A 19,494-nucleotide genomic window follows, 5' to 3' on the forward strand; every position below is an offset into this window, starting at 1 on the left:
TGCTGGTGGTAAGAGTGTACTAATGTGAAGTGTCTGTGTCCAAAGAAGCCTTCTTTAAAAACACTTTTAGAAGGAAGTATTTCTGTAGCAGTTCCGCTGAGCGAGGAGAGGAGGAGGAAGAAAGGAGCAGCAGCGTGGTGCTTTACATCTGTTATGGAGAAAGAAGAGAGGAGCATAACTCACGTCAAAATTTGTTTAAAGGAAGTAAGAGGATTGAACTGAAGGCGTCCTCGGCAGAGGCAACATTAGTACAAACCCTCACAGAGACCTTTAGCTAAGGGGAAAGGAATCCTGCTGCCCTCTCCTTGCAGAATGGGCAGGGCAGGCTGAGTGGCGATCCAGGAGTTTGCTTGTGCTGGTTAAAAATTGTGTTGAGGCACAGGTTTTATTGTACCCAAAGGGTTCTGCTCCAAAGGGATGTTTTGTTCCTGGTGAAACAAAAATCCATTATTATTTTTTTTCATATCGACCTCATGTGCTTGATGATAACTGGAAATCAATTACAGTACAAACCTCTCCTCCCATGGCTGCTCCGAGACTGCCTTGCTTTACCCTTAGAGAAGAAGACAGCTGCAAGACATGAGGTATAGCTTTTTAAAATATAAAAATAGATTTCATGTTGAGCTGGTGCTAAAATGGCTGTTAATAATATCACTGTCTTTTGAGGTTTTTCATTATCCCCCAGGAAAGGACACTGTGTCTCTAGCCCTACTGAGTGTCACTCCTGAAATAATCAATTTCTTTACTTTTATTTTTTTTTCCCCCAGTCTTTTTCTCACAGGCCAGTGAAACCTTTCAATTGCAGGATGTGGATGTGCTGCTTTACCAGTGTGGAGAAGCTGGTATATTACTCCAGCAAAGCATTTTTACAGACATTCAAGAATGTTTTGTAGCATCGTACTTGCCATGCAGCTGTGTTTGTGTGAATGGCTTTGCTGGTGTAGCTGTTTCCCTGCCTTCTGAGCCAGAGAGCTACGGAGAAAAAGGGAGATGGTTCTCCTGTTGTCAGGAGGACATCTCTTGGAGGATATTCTTTTCCCCCAAACTGAAGAGCCCTGCTGTAAAGGATCTACTAAGAAAGCTGCACTTTATGAACGTTGTGCTTCAAGTCCCTGGTATCCCACCTAGGAATAACGCTGGGGTCTACTGGCATGAGCTCTATTTAGCTGTAATTGTATCCAGTCTGGCATGTCAGGGGTGGTTTGACAGCCAGGATTAGCTAATCTTGTCAAGTACAGCGCTGAAAACAAAGTTTGTGTGTGGCTGGGCTGGCTCTTCTCTGCAGTAGGAAGGATGTAGCTTTGCGTGTGTTAAGTGCAGGCTGATGGCGCTGGAGCGCGTTGCAGCCTGCTGAGGGAAAGAGAGCTGTTGGCCTGGGGCTCGGCTGTGCTGGGTGCCGCTAGGCGGAGAGAAAAGGAGGGAGCTGGGTGCGCGTTAGGGGTACTTTTAAAAAAAAAAGTAATGGAAAAAAAACATGGTTAGATGCCACGAAGTAGGTGGCAGTGCCTTAACCGTATGCGTGTTGTACAGGCCACTGGGGCCTCTTCCATCCTTATCAAGGGGAGTGCTAACCTTCTCTCCTTTCATACAACACAACCGCCCTGCCGTGCCCGAGCTATTTATACCTCCACCAAGCAGCTACTATTCAGCATACAGTGAGGAGAAATTCACCTTTTTTTTTTTTCTTTCTTTCTCGATTTTTCATCTCTTCCTCACCCTACCTAAAATTTTTACGCTAATTCCCCCTGAATGAGGATAAACCCTCCCCAACAACCCCGTTAAAAGAGCAGAGACGCGCGCTTTCCGCCGCTGTTTTAATGTATTCATCACTCTCAGCCAACCAGAGCGCAGCCCCAGTCCTCTTCGACTGCCCCCTGCTGCCGCCGCCGAGCCCTAAGGAACCGCGGGCGCGTTTCCCGGGGGAGGGCACTTCTGCTTCCGCCTCGCTAATGGCGGCGGGAGAGCCCTCGGACCGCGGTTCGAGTCCCGCCTAGGGCGAGTGCGAGGCCTGGGGCTGGAGCGCCGCCGGCGGTGAGTGGTGGGACGGGGGTGCGACGTGGCCCGCCGCGGGGATGAGCGCTAAAGCAGGATTTGCAGGCGGACCCGTCTAATCTGCGCAGGGTTTAGCCGTCTCTCCGGGTATCGCAAAGGTTTAAGTGGGAACACCAGTGTTCCGGGGGATTTGCTGATCAAATTTTTCTCAGTCAGGGGAAGAAGGCTGCTTCCCGACGTGTTCCCTCTGCCCCTGAGCTGATAAATGTGTCTGGATTGCAAGACAATAAAACCAAAACCGCGGGGCTAAATTTGCACCAGCTGCCCCTCAGCCCAGCCCTGGGCACTGGGTTGGGGCGATGCTCCCACTGGGTAACCCACCCCAGCATCCCACTGCGGGTCCCACCGACGCCAGGTTCAGTGGCACCGTGCTGTCCCTGGGTCCCAATGGCTCTCCCGGCGCTTCCCGCTTGGTTCCCAGTGGGAAAGGCCAGCTGGTGCCATGTGCTGGAGGAACCGCTTGGCTGGATGAAGCTGCAGAGCCAGGTGCTGAGCCCAGTGGGGTGCATGGCCCTGGGCCTACCAGCTGTGCATTGCTGTACGTTACTGTGAATCACTGTGCATTGCTGTGCATCATTGTGCATCACTGTGCACCACTGTTCATTACTGTGCACTGCTGTTCATCACTGTGCACCACTGTTCATCACTGTGCATCGCTGTGCATCACTGTTCATCACCGTGCATCACTGTGCATCGCTGTACATCACTGCGAACCGCTGCTCATCACTGTGCATCACTGTGCATCACTGTGCACCACTGTGCACTGCTGTGCACTGCTGCCACCAAGCCCGGCTGCTCCTGGCTGCTCCTTCCAGCTCCTTCCAGATACATAAGAGTTTATTAGGGGATTAAAAGTTAGTTTCCCCTCCTTATTGAATGCTCTGATTTATGCATGTGTTTAAATCAATCCCATTTCCTGCGTTTTATCCCTTCTCCCCGAGGCTTTCAGGCTTTGCTGTGTTAGACATTCGTTATAATCGTGTTGTTTTGAGGCAATCGAGACACCGTGGGTGGTTTAAGTGATTTGAATAAATAAGCTGCATTATTTCGGCACGTCTCCCAGGTGCTAATTGCCCCATCCTGAGCCGTAGATGCCCAAACATGGGCAAGTTTGTGCTGCCTCCCAGTAAAATATTAACGAGCATACTTGCTAACGAAGATGCTGTGTAGAGATTAGGTCCAAGCCCCTGCCTGGCCAGGAGCTGTGCCTGGCAGAGGAGGTGCCCGTGGGCTGCCTGGGTGCTCAGGGTGAGGGGTTTCAGGTGTTGCTAGCAGGCGGTTGCTGGATGGGCTACATAAGCAGCTTATTTTGTCATTTTAATTTTTTAATCCTATGCATTCGGTCGCGCTCTCTTATTAGTAAGCATTAGCTCTCTAAGTCCTATTAGCTCCACTGAGAGCTGGGGCTTTGCTTGCGGGGACAGCAGTGGAGGAGCCAACAGGGGTCTGGGGGCCTGATCCTGCAGCTGGTGATGTCCGTGATGCCCCATGTGGCTGTGGGTCTGATCCTGGCCCCCCAGGATCACAGCCATCATGGCTCGGTGCTTGCCTCCACTGCGCCCCTGGCCACCTTCCCAAGCCCCCAGCAGCCCCAGCCATCCTCCATCCTCCCTCCAGAGCCGATGCAAGCCCGGGGCTGGCCCCGTTTCGCCCCTTACTGCTTTATTAAGGCAACTATTTTCTTGTATGCAAAGGCATATGATACATTCAAACCCACTCCTATCTCCTTCAAGTTTTCCTTTTAACCCCACAGCCATCCCCAGGGCTGTACTTTGTTAGAGAATCTCAAGCCTTGGATTTAAAATTAGTTGACTGCTTCTCTTTAATAAAATTATTCCTGCCCTCTTTAAATAGCGCAATATGTCACAGAAAGCCGGTGGGTCCGTTCATGAAGATGAGGCAGCTCAGAAAGGAAAGAGAGGAGGAAAAAAAACCCAGTAAAAACACACATCTCCCCAAACCCCTTCTACGTAATCCAACTGAATTAGAGGATTTCGAAGTGGATTTAAAACTAAATCTTGATTAGGGAGAATTTCTCTCCAAGAGCTGCTGCACGGTAGTATTAATGGGAAGTGATCGTGGACAGAGGAAATAGGACAGAAATAACTGAGGGTAGCACATATGCACTCAGGTCTGTGCATGAACTGAAAGAATCGGAGAATTTCTCAGGAGGAAAAGGGAGAAATTAAGCATTGGCATAACGAGACCAGGTGCCACGGGGCTGGCCGGAGAAGCGAGGAGCAGCCAGCTCTCTGCTGAACTGACGGCATCTCCCTTTATTCTGGTGGAGGGTTTTGCAGGCGAAAAGCAAGCGGTGTGCACGGCTGGGGGAAAGAGCCAGGAGGAGAGGCCATCTCTGCCTGCTGCCCCAGACACCGGCGTTTGCCCTCTGAGCCCCCCGCGGGCTCTGGGAGCCGACCCCCATGCTCTCAGGACACATGCCTGGAGGTGCCCATGGGATCCTCTCTCTGATGACTGTGGTGTTCGTCCTCCCGGAGGGTAAGTGCTGCTGTCCCCTGGGTGCGGCATGTACCCCATCCTTCGGAGTTATGGTTGTTTGCATCCTCCCTAAATGCTGGTTGTTAAGGTGTGATTTATCCTGGGGATGAATTTGGGGCCATTCCTGCCCTAAGCGATGTAGCTGCGTGTTGGCGGGTTTAGGATGGAGCTAATGTCATCACGTTTTGTACGAAACAAGGGCAGGTGGGCACAGAACGTGGGCCAGGAGCCGGGATCCCCTGGGCTCCCCTCCCCCACTCCTGCCGGGGCAGGGACCCCCTCGCCCTGCCTGGCTGTGCGAGGGTGCTCACCCACCTCCTGACAACCCCGTGGGAGCAGACGAGGTCAGGCACGGGAAGGGCTCTGGGTCGGCATTCAGAGGTGGGAAAAGGCAACGGCAACAGCAAGCCCAACTTGATTTTTGTTGCTGTGATTAATCAACACAGAGATCAGGTGCTGCGTTTGCCTTAAACTCTGCGGATGATGTAAATTAATATCCTTTGAAGGATGGTTTTTTTTAAAGAAATCTAAGAAATGGCTGAGTTCCCATGCTGGTCCAGGACAAGCAGTTCTCAGACACAGTCGCTGACCCTGCATGGAAACACTGAGCTGCCACCGGTACAAGGTGCAAAGCTCTGGGACACACACCAGCGCCACTGTCCCGGGTGTGTTGCCTGGCAGTTGCACTGAACGAGGATTTTCCTTCTGCTTCTGAGGCGTTTTACCCCCCTGACAGATCCTGTGATCAGGGAATTCAGGGAGAAACCCCAACCGTGCTCCTGCAGCCATCCCTCCGGCGTGGATGCCTCCAACGCAGGCGCAGCTAAAACTGGAGGAATTTGGTGAAACAGGGAAAAGCTGTTTCAGAGACCAGCCGAGCCCTGGCTCGGTGGTGTCTGTGGCTGGGAGGTTTCCCCTACTCTTCTCAAACCCTGTTTCAAAGCTCCCTTGTTCCCACTGCTTGATCCCAGCTCAACTCTCCGGCTAATCTCTGATTTCGCACTGACATCTAGTGGGAGATGCTTTATATTTTTTGGGCCCAGTGGGTAAACAAGTGGGCAGGCAGCTTCGGGCTCTGGCTCAGCGCTTGATGTGACTTGGCAAGGCAGAGAGCGCTGCAAAGCCGTTAGAGAGCAGCTAGGAAGGAGATGAAGTATTCTCCCCCTGATAAAATCCAGTTGTGGTTCATCTGGTTCTTGTTTAGTGTCCGGACTCCAGTGTTATGGCTGCAACATCATCGTTGGCACCAAAAACGTGGACATGGGGTGCTCTAACCCAGAGGTGATCACCTGTTCCCACTCCCACCAGGGATTCAAACACCGGTTCTGCATTAAGACAGAGAGCGGTGAGTCTGCCTGGGGGGCTGGGGTCGCCACGGGTGCCTGATCAAGCCGGCGATGCTCGCATCCCAAAGGCAACCCTGCAGCCTTCAAATGGGGCCTGGCCCTGGTGCAAGGCTGGCAGAGCATCACCCTCTGCCCCGCCTGTCACCGCTGTCCCCCTGGCCCTGACATCCCACGCTGTGCTTGCTTTGCAGTGGTCCTGGGCATCCTGCTGACCAGCGGCTGTGCCACCTCCCGTCACTGCCAGCAGCAGGAGCTGCCGGGGGTCCGCATCCACTGCTGTGACACAGACCTCTGCAATGGCTCCCCCAGAGCCCCCCAGCCGCCCCCTGGCCTCACTGGCGGCTGCCTTCTGCTGCCCTGCATCCTTGCTGCCCTGCTCCTCACCTGAGCCCCCCAGGGCTGGGAGGGCCATGGGACCCTCGGGGTGGGGGCCAGAAGCAGAGATGCCCCCATCCCTCTCTTACGGGTGGACAGGACGCCTCCTCTCTCCTCTCCTCAATAAAAGGTGCCGAAGGCTTTACCCTGGAAAGGTTTCGGTGATGCCCCGGCGGCAGGGCTGCATTGCGGGGAGGGCAGGGGCCTGGGGGTCCCTGCTCCAGGCTGGGGTATGAGGACCGCGGGGCCAGGGGTACCCACGGCCACCTGTGGGTACCTGTGGGGGCTCTGCCCACGACCCCACGGGGTGTCGAGCCCAGCTCTTCCCACGAGAGGGCATCCACCGCCCAGGGGGGCTTTGGGGTGCAGGGCTGGGGCACCCACACAGGGCAGCACCTTCAGTCGGGTCCCATGGGATGGATGGGTGGTGGGATGGGGATCAGGGTGCTCACTTGAAATGAGTGGTTTTTGCAGATGTTATCCCAACCAAAGAGGCCAAATGGGAGCTTTAACAGAAAAATCTCATCCTGTACGGATCGGAGCCCGAGTGGCTTGTTCAAGGTCATCATGGGGGTTTGTGGTGGAGTTGGGAATTAAATGCATATGTCTGAAGAGCCAGCCTTGTGCTTTTATCACCAGGGAAACAGCATAAATCTTACTGGTGAGAAATGAATGAAATATTTTTATTCTAATCTTTTTCTTTAGATTAAAAAAATAATGCAAAAGACCTTTTCCATGCAAAACAACAGCTTTTGATGACATTTATCAGATGTATGTCAGAAAACAAGTCAAAACTCTACTAAAAATATTATCTGGAGCACCTTCCCAGCAGAAGCACCTTGGGGCTGATACAAAACATGTTCACATCCTGAAGAGTCGAAATAGTAGGAAATCAGAAAACAAATCCTGTAAAAATGACAAGAACAGCAACACTAACCAATTCCCCCTCTTCCCCCTTTAAATGTTCCTTATGATTTTCAGGGGAGTAAGAAACATTTCCTTGGCAGGTGGAGTTATTCTCGCTACCGGTTATTTATCTGTGCGGATGAGTGCTGTGCTGAGCTCCTGCAACAAATCCTCCGCAGCATCAGCCCGCTCCAATGTAATTCCCATGTATCGGCTGAGGCTGGGGACAGGGCTCCCAGCGGAGGGGACAGAGCTGGTGGCCGGGGGTCCCGGTGTGGTGTGGGCCACCTTGTCATCCAGCAGCATCTCGGGGAGAAGCGAGGGGCGAGACGCCGCCGTGGTCCCCTCCATCACGGTCCCCTCCGCCGCGGTCACTGGCCGCCTGCCTGCATCCAGCCGGTGATGCTGCTGGCCCCGCTCTGCCCCCCTTGCCCGGCTTGAGTCATCCATCTTGCGCTGTGTAAGAGGCCTGTTGCAATTAAGTAGGCTGAAGTGCTCCTGAACTCTTTAACCTTTGCCCTGGGATTGCTCCTTTTGCCCCCGGGCTGTGGATCAGCTCCATTGCACTCTCCAAACAGCGCCTGCTACTTAGCTGACATTTCTTTCTCCTGCTGGATCCTATTAGCACCCTGAGGTTGAAAATGCTACTTTGGAGTGTTGTAAGGATTGTGATTTATACTGAAAAGTAGCGGCAATCTATCTTTCCCTATACACACACTACACATGAGGCTGGAGAGCTAAATCCACATCGCCTGAACAAACAGCAACTGGGATAATTGCTGAGGAGGCTTCAGGCACCTAGCGGGAGAGGAGGCTGGCTGGGATGGCACAAGCCGGCACCAGGGCCAGGCGATGCTGAGCTCGGGGCAGGCAGCCGGCAGCGGGGCTGTGTCAGAACCCTGCTCCCCATTGGGATCCCATCCCCACACCAGTGCAAACTGGTGCCGGACACTGCTGGCTTCCAATCAGTGCTGAAGACCTGTTTGGGAGCTGTTTGCAATGGCTTTGGTTGTGGGGCCCATCATCTGCTTCTTCGCCCTCTTTCTTGCCTGTTGGTCTTGTGTCCAGGGAAGCCCAGAACTGAGCAGCACTTGCACTGGTTTGCCTGCACGTGAGTACGTATCGCGGATAACGCAATATGCATGGGAGGCGGATGAAAATCAGAACTGAATGGTGCCTGAAGGAGGGCTGATTAGCCTTTATCAGATACGACACACTAACCACTGAGGCTCCTGGCTGGAATACCGGGTTAAAATCTCTGCAGTGTCAAATTTCATCCTCCTAAGCAAAAAGACACTTTCCATAGCGTTTGTGTGAATCTTCTGGATAAGCCCTGGAGACTGAAACTGTCTCAGCTTCATCTGGGCATTAAAAGTCCCACCCACATGTTTAAAAAAAGCCCCAAACCCAGAAACGCAAAAGCTGACATTTACTCTCAAATGCCTTCTTCCTGCACGGCTGCATGGCATCCCGTGTGAGCGGTGTCCTCGCCAGCGCTGGCTGCACCCTAGCAGGGCTGCAGGCACCCTCGTGGGCATTCGCATGCACGGCCCCGCTGAAAGCCAGCAGATCATTTTGCACATGTGAAAGTATGTGCGCAAGCATGCACACGGACGCTAGCACAGTGTTTTCTGGGAGAAAAAGCGGCTACAAAAAAAAGCAAAACCCAACCCTAAGCAGCCTCTGTGTCAAAAGCCCTTTTATAAAAGCCTCAGTAGCTGAAGAATTGCCATTGTTTCAGTCTCCAGTGAGTGCTAGTCTTAAAATATTTCCAGCTCAGAGCAGGCTTTGACATTCTGCCCAGACCCAGGAGAGGGAACAAATATGAGTTCAGAAACGTTTCTACAAGGCACAGATCCTTCTTCTTTTTGGAGACTCATTCAGCATCTCGCATCCTGTGGCTATGGCCCCCCAAAGAGGGGGAAACGCCCTGAAACACCCCAAAAGCAGGGTGGTGGGGACTGCTCGGGGGGTCCTGGTAAGGCAGGGAGAGCTGGCCTGGCTTTCATGGCAAGGCACCGGGGTTTACTTTTCATGCTTTTACTCAGCCTTTCCCTTGTGAGCAGCAAATCCATTTTTTTCCCCTAGAAATACAACACTCCAGGCTGCTCTTCTTGCTCGAACGCCGCTGGCTGTGCAGCCCTAGCTCCCCACCCCACTGGGTGCCAGCAGATGGTCCGAAAGTGCAGGCTGTTTAGATGTGGAAATCAAAGAAAACAGAAAGTGTGCAGTGGTATTAACCCCCCTTCGCCTTTTTTTGTGTATTCACCAGTGATCCTGTGTGTGGGGAGTGCAAGTGCGGGAGGAGGAAGCGCTCGGCGCTTCTCTGCCCATCGCTGCCTGCGGGAAGGGCGTGCGAGGGATGGACCACAGCACCACGGTGCTTGCTTCATGTGGTGATAGGAGCTGGGACAGGAGGAGCTGAGCACAAGGGTGTCCCCGGGGCTTGACTGGGTGGGGAGTCACAGCGCTGCTCTTTGGTGTTCACGGCTTCTCACCCTTCCCCTTTCCACCATGCAAAATAAGAGAGGAGCTGAGATGTAAGTTACCGGCTCAGCTCCGCTTCTGCAGGCCAAGGTCATTCCCCACCTTCTCGCAAAATCTTTTTTCGCAGAGAAGTGTAGAAAACTATCAGAGATCTGCAGGTGATTGGGATCTGGGTCCGCAGAGACCCCCAGGGTCTGCAGGGTCTTAGTGCAGCACTGATGCCCAGGGCTGCCTCGGGATCGCTGCTGAAAGGCTGGGTGCTCCAGAGAGCCGAGCTAATGTGGGCTTATCTCTGCTGCCAGCACTCCTCAGGCTGGATAAAGGGCAGTGTTTACCCAAGAACAATGTGGGGTTAAAATTTAGTAAGTCCTTGTGCAACTCTTTATAGAGAGGCAGTGAGGACAAATAAACATCTCTTAAAATACAGTCAGTACTCAGGCTCGCTGTTTAATTCATTCTCCGGAAATGCATGTTGTTTATAGCCATTCATTGCAGGAGCTCGGAACAGCAGGGGTCTGATCCACTCCAAATTTCAGGCAAAATAATATGATCCTCGTTCTGCTCTTGTTTGTTCCTAGGAGAGAACACAAGGTCAAATTTTCAGCTAGCGCAAAGTTTGCTCGAAACTATGGAATATTTTTTTATTTGAGGAAGTTTCTTCTCTGCTTTCTCCTTCTCTCTCTCTCACCCTGCCCTCCCCTTCCCCCAGCTGGCAAGCCCTGAAGGAGCCAAGTTGCCAGAGGATTTGGGTTTTCTCCTTGAGTGATAAAGGCTTCCCAGGGGAATCAAAGCTGGGTGGCCAAAACCAGAGGCTCCCAAGGTTAAAGGGTGGGATGTCTCTTATCTGCTCCCCTCCCAAGGAGAGACAAGCAGGGGAGCAACTGTGTGTGGGACATCCAGCTCCCTCCTCCCCGTGGCTGCCCCGTTTGCCCCAGGGGATGCTGCAGCGAGCCCCAGGAGAGAAGTTCCCCTTCTCCGGGAGCTGGATCAGCCCCATCCATTTCACAAAGCTGAGAGGGAGCGGTGGCAGCCTTATTGACAGAAAACCATGAAGTGGGTCATGTTGCCAATTTGCCTCCCAGCACAGAGCTCTCCTCATGCACAGACAAACAGGGAGCACATCGCTCAGGAGGATGTACAGGGCACAGCGTCCATACTGGTCCAGGGGCTGCACACACACTGGCTTTGCTCAAATGATCCCAAAGCCTCAAAGAAATGCTCTTCTTCTCTAGGACAAGAGCCAAGGCTGCCCTCTGCCAAGGGCTGGGCTTAGGGGGGTTGAACGGAGGGAGAAGGGGGATCCTTGTTCATTTTAATAAACTCATGGCAGTGCTGGAGCCAGCGATGTGCGTGACCTACATACAGCCCAGACCTCCCTCAGCACAATTGATCCATTGGCAAGGGAGCAAATGCAGTGGTGGTGGGAGGACCTCCCCCGCCGTACCCAACCGGCATCACCCCTGGGTCAGCCAGGAGCCGGTGGCACTGTGGCCGTGTCACGGTGTTTAACTGCCAGGATGAACCCGCACGGCAGCAGCTTGTCCTCCATGCTGGGTACCATGGGCATCCCACAACTCCAGCATCCCTGCCTCGTACCCTCCGTGCCCAGAAGCCCCAGCACAGAGTGACCTGCCCCGGTGGCCATGTATTTTGAGATGTTCTATGTCAGACTTTCCTTTTGTGTAACTGGCTTCTGGTAGGGAAAAGCGTTGGTTTGTACATGCCCCTGGGACACCCCGAAGTAATGCACGCAAGGTTTTGGCTGCTAATAAGTCAAAAGGTGTGCTCTTTGGCTCAGAAGCTAGATTCACATCTTACAGAGCCTGCTAATGGATCATCAGTGGATTCGCGTGTCCTTCCTCCCCAGCTGTCAGGTTTATTCAGCCTGGCCACACACCCTTAAGCCTTTTCCTTTGACTCTGTTGTTTTAGCATCTTACACCCTTCGGCCATTCTCGCTGACCTCACAGGTTCTGCTGCAAAGGATGGATATTTCTGTCATAGTTTGCTCTTTTCTGTCCTTCAGTGGAGGTGGTTGGTGGGGTGGCAGGAATATAACAGCAAACAATGGACAAAAGGGGAGACACTGTGGTGCCAGGTGATTAGTTTTGTTTCTCCAAGTCCCCAAATTCTCGCTAATGAAGAGCTAGAGGGAATAAAAATACCGTATGGTGACACAGTGGACCTAATCCTGCAGTCTGCCTCTCCCCAGGCATGCGGACGCAAATTCACTCTCCTGACTGCCGTGACATTAGGCAGCGAGTGTTGATCCGGGGGAGGATGGATGAACACCCGGAGCGAGAGATCATGACGTGGGCGGCAGCATGGAGGAGGACGGGGAGAGGTGACTGATGGACAGGAGGATGTGTCCTCGCAGTGGGTAACTCCTCTGGGATAAAAGCCATGTCTTCTGGGTGTCAGTGTCACGTCCCTCCCCTTGGGTTATATCTTCTTTATGAGTGCTACCTCCACGGAGCAGCAGACTTTCTCTTTGACAGTAATTACAGAGCTCGTTCAACACAGAAAACCAAACCCTGCTGTGGAAGAAGGAAAAATAAGGCAAGTTAAAGGGTGGGCAGAGTCTGGCATTGCATCTTCCCGGCGGCGGCGCTTTGCTCCCGGGAAAGTGCTGTGCCAAGCTTCAGTTTTACACGGCAGAAATGAATCACAGCAAATTGCTGACGGAGCCTCTGCCACCGTCAAACACCAACTGCTTCGGTATAAAGGGAAGGCGCTGCTGGCCCCCGCTCCTGCCGTCTGAGCACTAGGCTGCTAATTAGTAAATAAGGGATAATCCGATCAATTAAGTGCTCGCTCTGGAGGCTGGAGAGGAGGGCACACCTCTCTGGCCAGGTGGATGGGAAGGGGTGGCTTGGGGCAGCTCTGGCTGTGTGGGGGCTGCCGGGGGTCTCTGCCACAGGATCCTCCTTGAAACCCAAGCAAGCGATGCCTCTCTCCCAGAACAGCTCTCCCTCTCCAGTGAATGTGTGGTTAATTGGGATGCAGTGACTTTGGCCGATGGGATGGATGCTCAGTGAGCCCTGTGCCCCCCCAAGCGCTGGGCTCTGCCCTGGGGGGCAGGTGTGGTGACCACGATGCAGAGGTTTTTACGCCTAGAGTGCATGGTCAGGCTCCATCCCTCCTCCGGCCATCCCTCCAGGGATGAAGGGTCTGGAGCCCATCCAGGCTGTGCCCTGTCCTCACCCCAGACCACCTCCCAGCTCATCCCCGTGTCACCACAGCGGGTAAATAGCTGTGGGGTCTGGCACCTCATCGGTGAGCGAGGCAAAGGCAAGCTGCAGGAATCGCTGACTATTTCCAGACTTGCAAATTCAACCTCAGGAGAGCAGCAAAAGGAAATGAAAAGCTCACTCGATGATGGCAAGTAGGGCTCTCCCGGGGCTTTGCAGCAGCTGGGGCAGCTCACCTGCAAAGCCCAGGCTAGGGGGACCCAGCTGTGGGTCCTGATCCTGCTGCTGTCCCCATGCCAGCCCCCCTGCCAACCCTTTGCCCCCACAGCTCAGTCCCATCCCAGCAGATCCCTCATACAAGGGTTTTTCTGAGCATCCCTTGCTGCTTCCCCTCAGCTGGCTTCAGCACTATTAAAACATTTTCCACCAGCACTGATTTCAATTACATGTTTTTAAAAAGTCATTAAAGAGAATTCCCCGTGAAATTATTTTTATTTCCCACCTCTCCTGCCTGCCTCCCCATCCCTCCATCTACTTCCAAACTAATGAGATTAATTGAAAACTACAAACATCTTCCAAGGGCCCAAGGCAAACGCGATGTCAAACAAACGTAACTTCCCAAGCTGCGCAGGATCGCATCAACCCTCCCTCCTGCTTCCCGGCTCAGAGCATCCCTCCTGACGAGGGGCTACATTTTGCGGTCTCAGAAGGTGCTCAGGTTTGGAAATCTTTGATTCCACCCCCCACCCGCCCCCATGCCCGCCTCCTTTGAGGAAGGAAAAAGAAAGTGCCCGAGGAATGAGAGCTGTCAGATGCAATAATGTGAAATCTCACTTTTGGCTGCAGGCAGGGGGGGGTTCTCTCTGGTGTGCGGCGTTAACTGGGGGAAGTTGAAACGGGAAAGTGGGGAGGAATATTAGAAAAGTTATTCTGCTTTCTCTCAGCCCCAAGCTAAGGAAAGAAAAATAAAATCACCCAAACCCAATAACCTGCAAACCAAACTTGACAATAGCCCTATTCACCTCCCCGGCTTTTATCCACTCCCAGTGTTTGATTCCTCTCATCCCGGTGCTGGGTTAATCAATAGAACAAATCTCCGGCGTCGCACCTATCCTGGCCCCCACGGACTCCTCCAGGATTGATTAAAGCAAACAGCGATTTGCAGGGCTGCACGCCTCGGAACATGGTGCACTTTTTCAGACCCCCTGGCTACCGCCTGCTCAGGATAAATAAAGGAGAGGGAACAATACGGGAGATTTGTTACTTGGTGGAGCAACCACTCAGCATCACCTTCCCTCCGGCGCTGCTTTAAGCAGAGGGAAAGAAAACCTCACAGCAAGCCCCAAACCCTTCTGAATAACATGGGATTGTACATTTCTATGTATATACACACAGGAAGACGGCGACAATAGTTTTGGGATTGGAGAAAACAAATTTATTTGTATCGAACAACCCCCCAAAGCCCAGTTTGTGCAAACTCCTGGGCACTGATGATGGCAGAGGTGATTAAGGCTGCAGAAGGGACTTGCTCCTTTGCCATGTTGACTTCAGCTTCCCTTACAGCTCAGCCATGCTGCCAGCCCTTCTTCTTACAGGGGCATGGATGGATTTCAGTGGGACAGTGGGCAAGATGCTGTGAGATGCCCATGGAGGGCCTGGCGAGTCACCCCCCTGTAAGAGCAGGGTGCCTGGGACCGGGGGGTGCCTGGGGAGCAACGAGCATCCCCCTGGCCTGGCACCAGCATGGGCAGGGGACGGGGGCAGCCGTGGGGCGACCTGCCCTGCTGCTGCTGCAACAGCCAGGCCAAAACCGACCACGGTGGTTCCAGTCCCCGGCACCCTCTGACAAGTTAAAACCCTCCAGTTTATTAAAGATACATTCCTACGCTAATAAAAGACGCGTTGTCTGGTGGCGGAGAGGCTGCAGGATGTTATGGTTGGAATGTTCCTCAGCCTTATGTAATTAAAAGCCCCACCAGCTGTGGATCTGCGAGAAGCTATTTCCCCCCCCCCCCCCCCCAGACAGACAGACTTGATGTTTTCTGTGATCTCCATGATGTCACCATCTCCCCTTTGATGTGTGCAACCGAGGAACCGCCGAGGCTCACGACTCCAGGGGGATATTTGTCTGAGTATTGCTCATTAGATGACCCAGTAGGATGGAGGCAAGATTAATTGCAGAAGGGAAGAGACCGATCCCTGCATCCATATTCATTAGCACATTAGGGCTTGGTGGCTACTGTGGTGAGCCAAATGCAAAAATAATAATAGGACAAAGTCACTTCCCTGAAGATTTCAATAATGGGACAAAAGGGTGGATTGTTTTCCCCATTTCATGTGGGGAGGATGGAGACACAGAGCAATTAAAGGCTTGCCTTTACATAATAAAGCAGACTATCCCACAAGGGGCATGCAGTGGAGCCAGACCCAGAGCAGATCCCTCCTGATCTCCACTCCATGCTTCCACATTCGCATAACATGATGAAACCACACATTTGCAGTGGTTTCCTTATGCAAGTCCACCTCTTGGACTGGCTGGTGGCAAGTAAGGTTGCAGGGGTGGCCGGGGTACTCAGAGCAGTGATGCTGAGTACTGCTGGAGCCGGTAATGATGGACCAGCCCTGGGGTTTGTGGGGCAGGAACGAACTGAGGTCTGAGCAAATGGCCTCAGGAACTCAGCCCTCCCCATGCTGACTCTTCTGACTCCACAGCCTACAAGCCAACCTCCTAAAATCGCTGGAAAACACTTTGTTCCTATTCTTTTTCTGACACCCTCACTCCCATCACCATGTTGACGTGCTGGAGACAAAAGGCTTTCCCATGGCACAGCTGAGATGCTCCCCAGGGATGCCTGGCCCCTCTCTAGTGACCAGGATTTTCCAGGGGCAGAAAAAGCTGGAGGCAAAATCCTGCTGCCCATTATAATAACATAAAGGAGCATATTTTATGCAAACCCTCAGATGTGTCATCTTCAAGCTCTGGGGGTCCGTGGAGGACAGCTGGAGCCCCTCCTTCTGCCCAGGCTTGGTAGACCATTATGCTGGTGGCTTCTGAGTTGTTATTCTGGGTTAGATGAAAAACAGCCCCATGACAGCAGAGAGGGCAGAGCACAGGTTGTAGGAACACTATGTCCCCTCCGCTCACACCCTGACCGCTTGCTGGGGCAAATACCGGTCTCAAGCCTCTGAGTGAACATTTCTGCAGATATTTACCCTGCAAGCAGCCCAGAACTGGATTAAGATAAGGTGAGTTCTGGGACGATGTGGAAATGCCTGTCAGGCCTACAAACCTGCAGGGCAAATTAAGCAATCATGTTCCCAGGACATACATAAAAATAAGTAAAAACCACTATTAATCCATAGCAACAAAAGGACATAGCATGGCAACAGCAGCAACTGCTGCAAAACAAAACAGTAACAGGAAGAGAGGGAGAGAGAAAAGCAAGCCCTGCTCTGCTCTGCAGGGGTTTTTAAGGTAAAGTGGGATGTTGCATCCCAGGTTGGTGGGAGTTAGTCCGTAGGCTAGGTGCTGATGCGAGGGATGGGCTGTGCGGTCCTGCATCCACCTCTGCCCAGCTGCCAGGCTCCTGGGGGATCCGGGATGCCTGGTTTGGCCTCTGGAGCAGGGAGGGGGCTGCAGCAAGGCAGTGGCCGTGGCACAGGGCGGCGGTGATGGCATTTCCCAGGCTGTCCTGAGGGCAGGTGTGACTGCCGTGCTCCTCTGCGGGTACCTGAGCCTGTGCTCGGGCTGAGAAAGGTCCCAGCTCCTGATGACGGCCCATGAAGCAGGGCTGAGGATAACCCCCCATCGTTTTGGAGGTTTTTTTTCTAATTGCTGTTGAGAAAATGAAAACAAACAAACAAAAAAAAGGCCAGCACGGAAGGAACAGTCCTCAATAGCAGCGCACAATCACTCCACAAAGATGAGCTGCTCATGGCTCTTGGCACCGCAGAGGAAAAAGAGCCTTTTACTCCTTAGGACTGACATGTCATGGGCTTGTTGGATTAAATAAGTGAGCCCAGGAGTGGTGCTGCTCCTCAGAGGCAGCCCTGCTGCTCTCCCACCCTTCGAAATGATGCTTTCGGCTCTGATGAGGGCAACCTCCTCCCTCCCGGAAACAAACCTGGGATAAACTCATCATCAAAACAAGGCTTAAACCTTGTTTTGAACCCAGGTAATGGTGTGCTGTGCGTGCGTAGGACGAGCGTGATGGAAATAAGCCCTAATGGGTGTTAATTTGAAGTGGTAAGTTTGTGAGTCAGGCGGTGGGGTGCGGGGGGAGGAGTGGGCAGGTGGCATGATGCAGGGATGAGAAGTGTTGCTGCTTCTGCTGCCTGCTGAAAGGGGTTCTGTACACTTCTGGCACGGCAGGCCAGGCCCAGAGCACCCCAGTGACGTTAGGTGGGCTTGGGATTTGGAAGGAGAAAGGGAGCTGCATGGAGAGTCGGGAGGGGATTGCATAAAGCTGAGTTACAGGCAACTTGGCTTTATCAGAACCCACGTTCAATGGATCGTTGTTAAAAGGAGGAGATTTTCCATGCTGTGAGAGCCAAAGCAAATACAGTGAAACTTAATTAAATGCTTGCCTGCTAAAATAATAATTTTCTCATGAATTGAGGAAGGTAAAGTACAATGAGAGATGGACCTGATAAAGGAACGATGATTCTCCAGTGTGCCTGGCAGAGGTGCCCGGGTAAAGAGCCCAATAAAGCAAGTTTTTTTGGTGTGGAAGGTTCTCCACTTTTCCCTCTCATACAGGTCCACAAGTAGGATGCCCTCCACAGCTGTGCTGGCTGCCAAAGCCCTCACGTACTGCCTGTGACATGAACACGCACATCCATACATCCAGTGCCGCTCTGCACACTCAGCTCAAGGGATGGTATTGTCTGAATTACCGACAGCGAGTGGAAATACTAGGGCTTGTCTGGAGGAAAGAGAAGGAAGGAGGCAGGGAGGAAAAATCTGTGAATAACTGCAATTCTAATCCTGCTCTTGGTTGCTGGTGCTGGGGAGAGGGAAGGCACCTCATTTGGTGGGCCTGGGGCCACTTCTGCGCTCCAAGAACTTCTTTAGTGGGGCTCTGGACAGAAAAAAATGTCAGCTGGAAGAAAGCCCTTCCAAATAAGAAGTGAATGGTAATATCATCATCATACAGAGAGCCCGGGAGAATCATTTCAAAAGGCAAAGCTGAGGGAAAAAAAAAAAAAAAAAAAAGAAAAAAATCTCTCTCGAACAGTGCACCTGCAGGACCAGCTGCCCGTGAGCGTGCGGAGCACGCCTTGCACGCGCGTGTGCACCCCTACGGCACAGCTGGAGTGCTTGCTCCCAGCTCGGTAAGGACTGCAGGTTTCGAGGCCAGGCAGAAATTTCTTTTGAAAGCTTCTCTCTAACTGTTATTTCCATTTAGAAGGACAGGAATTAGGATGGATAGATGGCTTCCACCTTGGGAGGGCTCCTCCCCACCGCACCCCGCCGGCAGGGTCTGCCTCCGCTCCCCCGAGCCCTGGGGCTTCAGCACCTTTCAGCCTCCCAGAGAGATGCTTTCCAGCTCTCCCCAGGCTGCAACAGGCACTAGGGCATCAGTGTAACGTTGCAAAATGGGCAGAATGAGAAGCAATTCGGAGTTTTTATCTTTTTTTGACACTTGGCTTCATCTCAGCACAGCCGGCTCCAGCTAGTGCATTTGGCTTCTTGGGTTTGACTTGGGTTTGTGGGTTCAATATGTTTATATTGAGGCCTCAAACCATGGGGGAAAGGTTAGGCCAAACCCCTGCTTTTCCATTATTTTTGAAAAAAGTTTCGTTTTCTGGCCTCCTCCAAATGCAGCTATTCTTTCTCTCTCACCACCACCCCCCTCCCCCCCCCCTCCCCCCAAACCCCATAAACCAAAAGAATGAATCTGGACCCTACATTACTTGGCATTCACTCTTTTAGATGTGCTGAACATTACTTCATAGCTGAAATTACAGAAATAAACCTGTTAATAAAATAGAAACGAATAACTTTTACCCTCTTTGTCTTTCTCTGGGAGTCAGGAATGGCTTAGTCTGTACAATAATTGTACTGTATGCATGGCAAAAAAAGTTATTGACTCCTGCCATTCCCAGCCCTTCCCCACCAAAGGAAAAAAAAAAAAAAAGTTGGCAATAAATTTAAAACAGTTTTATTTACCTTGAACTACTCAGCCAAGAATGCACATTATTTAGGGACTGGAATAAAAAGCCATTCACTCTAGTTCAATTGGCCATTTAGTTCAATTTGTGTGTGTTACTGCAGGTAATTACTATGGTAATAATGTACTGTAATCGACGCTGATTTGGAACTTGTCCTGTTTCTGTATTAATAATAAGTGCCATATATGTACTAATTACCAGTTTGTTACCATGGTTATTTGCGTAGATGCCATGTTAATGATACCCTGGAAACATAAAGCAATCACATTTTTGAATTAAATCTTTGTGGTCTCTTTAGTGCTAAAAGCCCAATTCACATAAAATAATGATGAAGAAAATGAGATCATCGTCGCTGACTTGCCAGCAAGCTGATTAGCTGCACTGCATAAATATACGATTTTACCATACTGAAAAATTAGAGCCTCCAAAACATTTTCCGTGGTTGCTAAGTAACTTCCCAAAGAT

The 19,494-nt window shown here is 52.0% G+C and overlaps 1 protein-coding gene across 1 annotated transcript; it reads left to right on the forward strand.

The window, feature by feature from the left end:
- The first annotated feature begins 148 nt into the window (after positions 1–148).
- Positions 149–18,644, forward strand: LOC308069100 (uncharacterized protein). Its single transcript, XM_080400854.1, has 3 exons — positions 149–4,551; positions 5,756–5,896; positions 6,089–18,644. Exons 1-3 carry the CDS (start codon positions 4,476–4,478, stop codon positions 6,283–6,285), a joined length of 414 nt encoding a protein of 137 aa, XP_080256980.1. The 5' UTR covers positions 149–4,475; the 3' UTR covers positions 6,286–18,644.
- The last annotated feature ends 850 nt before the right edge of the window (positions 18,645–19,494 follow it).

This window comes from Falco punctatus (assembly GCF_963210335.1).
Source record: "Falco punctatus genome assembly, chromosome: 9".
NCBI lineage: Eukaryota > Metazoa > Chordata > Aves > Falconiformes > Falconidae > Falco > Falco punctatus.

What these genes read in the sequence shown, in the direction of transcription:
- LOC308069100 (XM_080400854.1), top strand. Translation starts at nt 4,476, where the DNA reads ATGCTCTCAGGACACATGCCTGGAGGTGCCCATGGGATCCTCTCTCTG. An exon ending in GGTGTTCGTCCTCCCGGAGG is followed by an intron (nt 4,552 to 5,755) that starts GTAAGTGCTGCT and finishes GTTCTTGTTTAG; the next exon opens with TGTCCGGACTCCAGTGTTAT. An exon ending in CTGCATTAAGACAGAGAGCG is followed by an intron (nt 5,897 to 6,088) that starts GTGAGTCTGCCT and finishes CTTGCTTTGCAG; the next exon opens with TGGTCCTGGGCATCCTGCTG.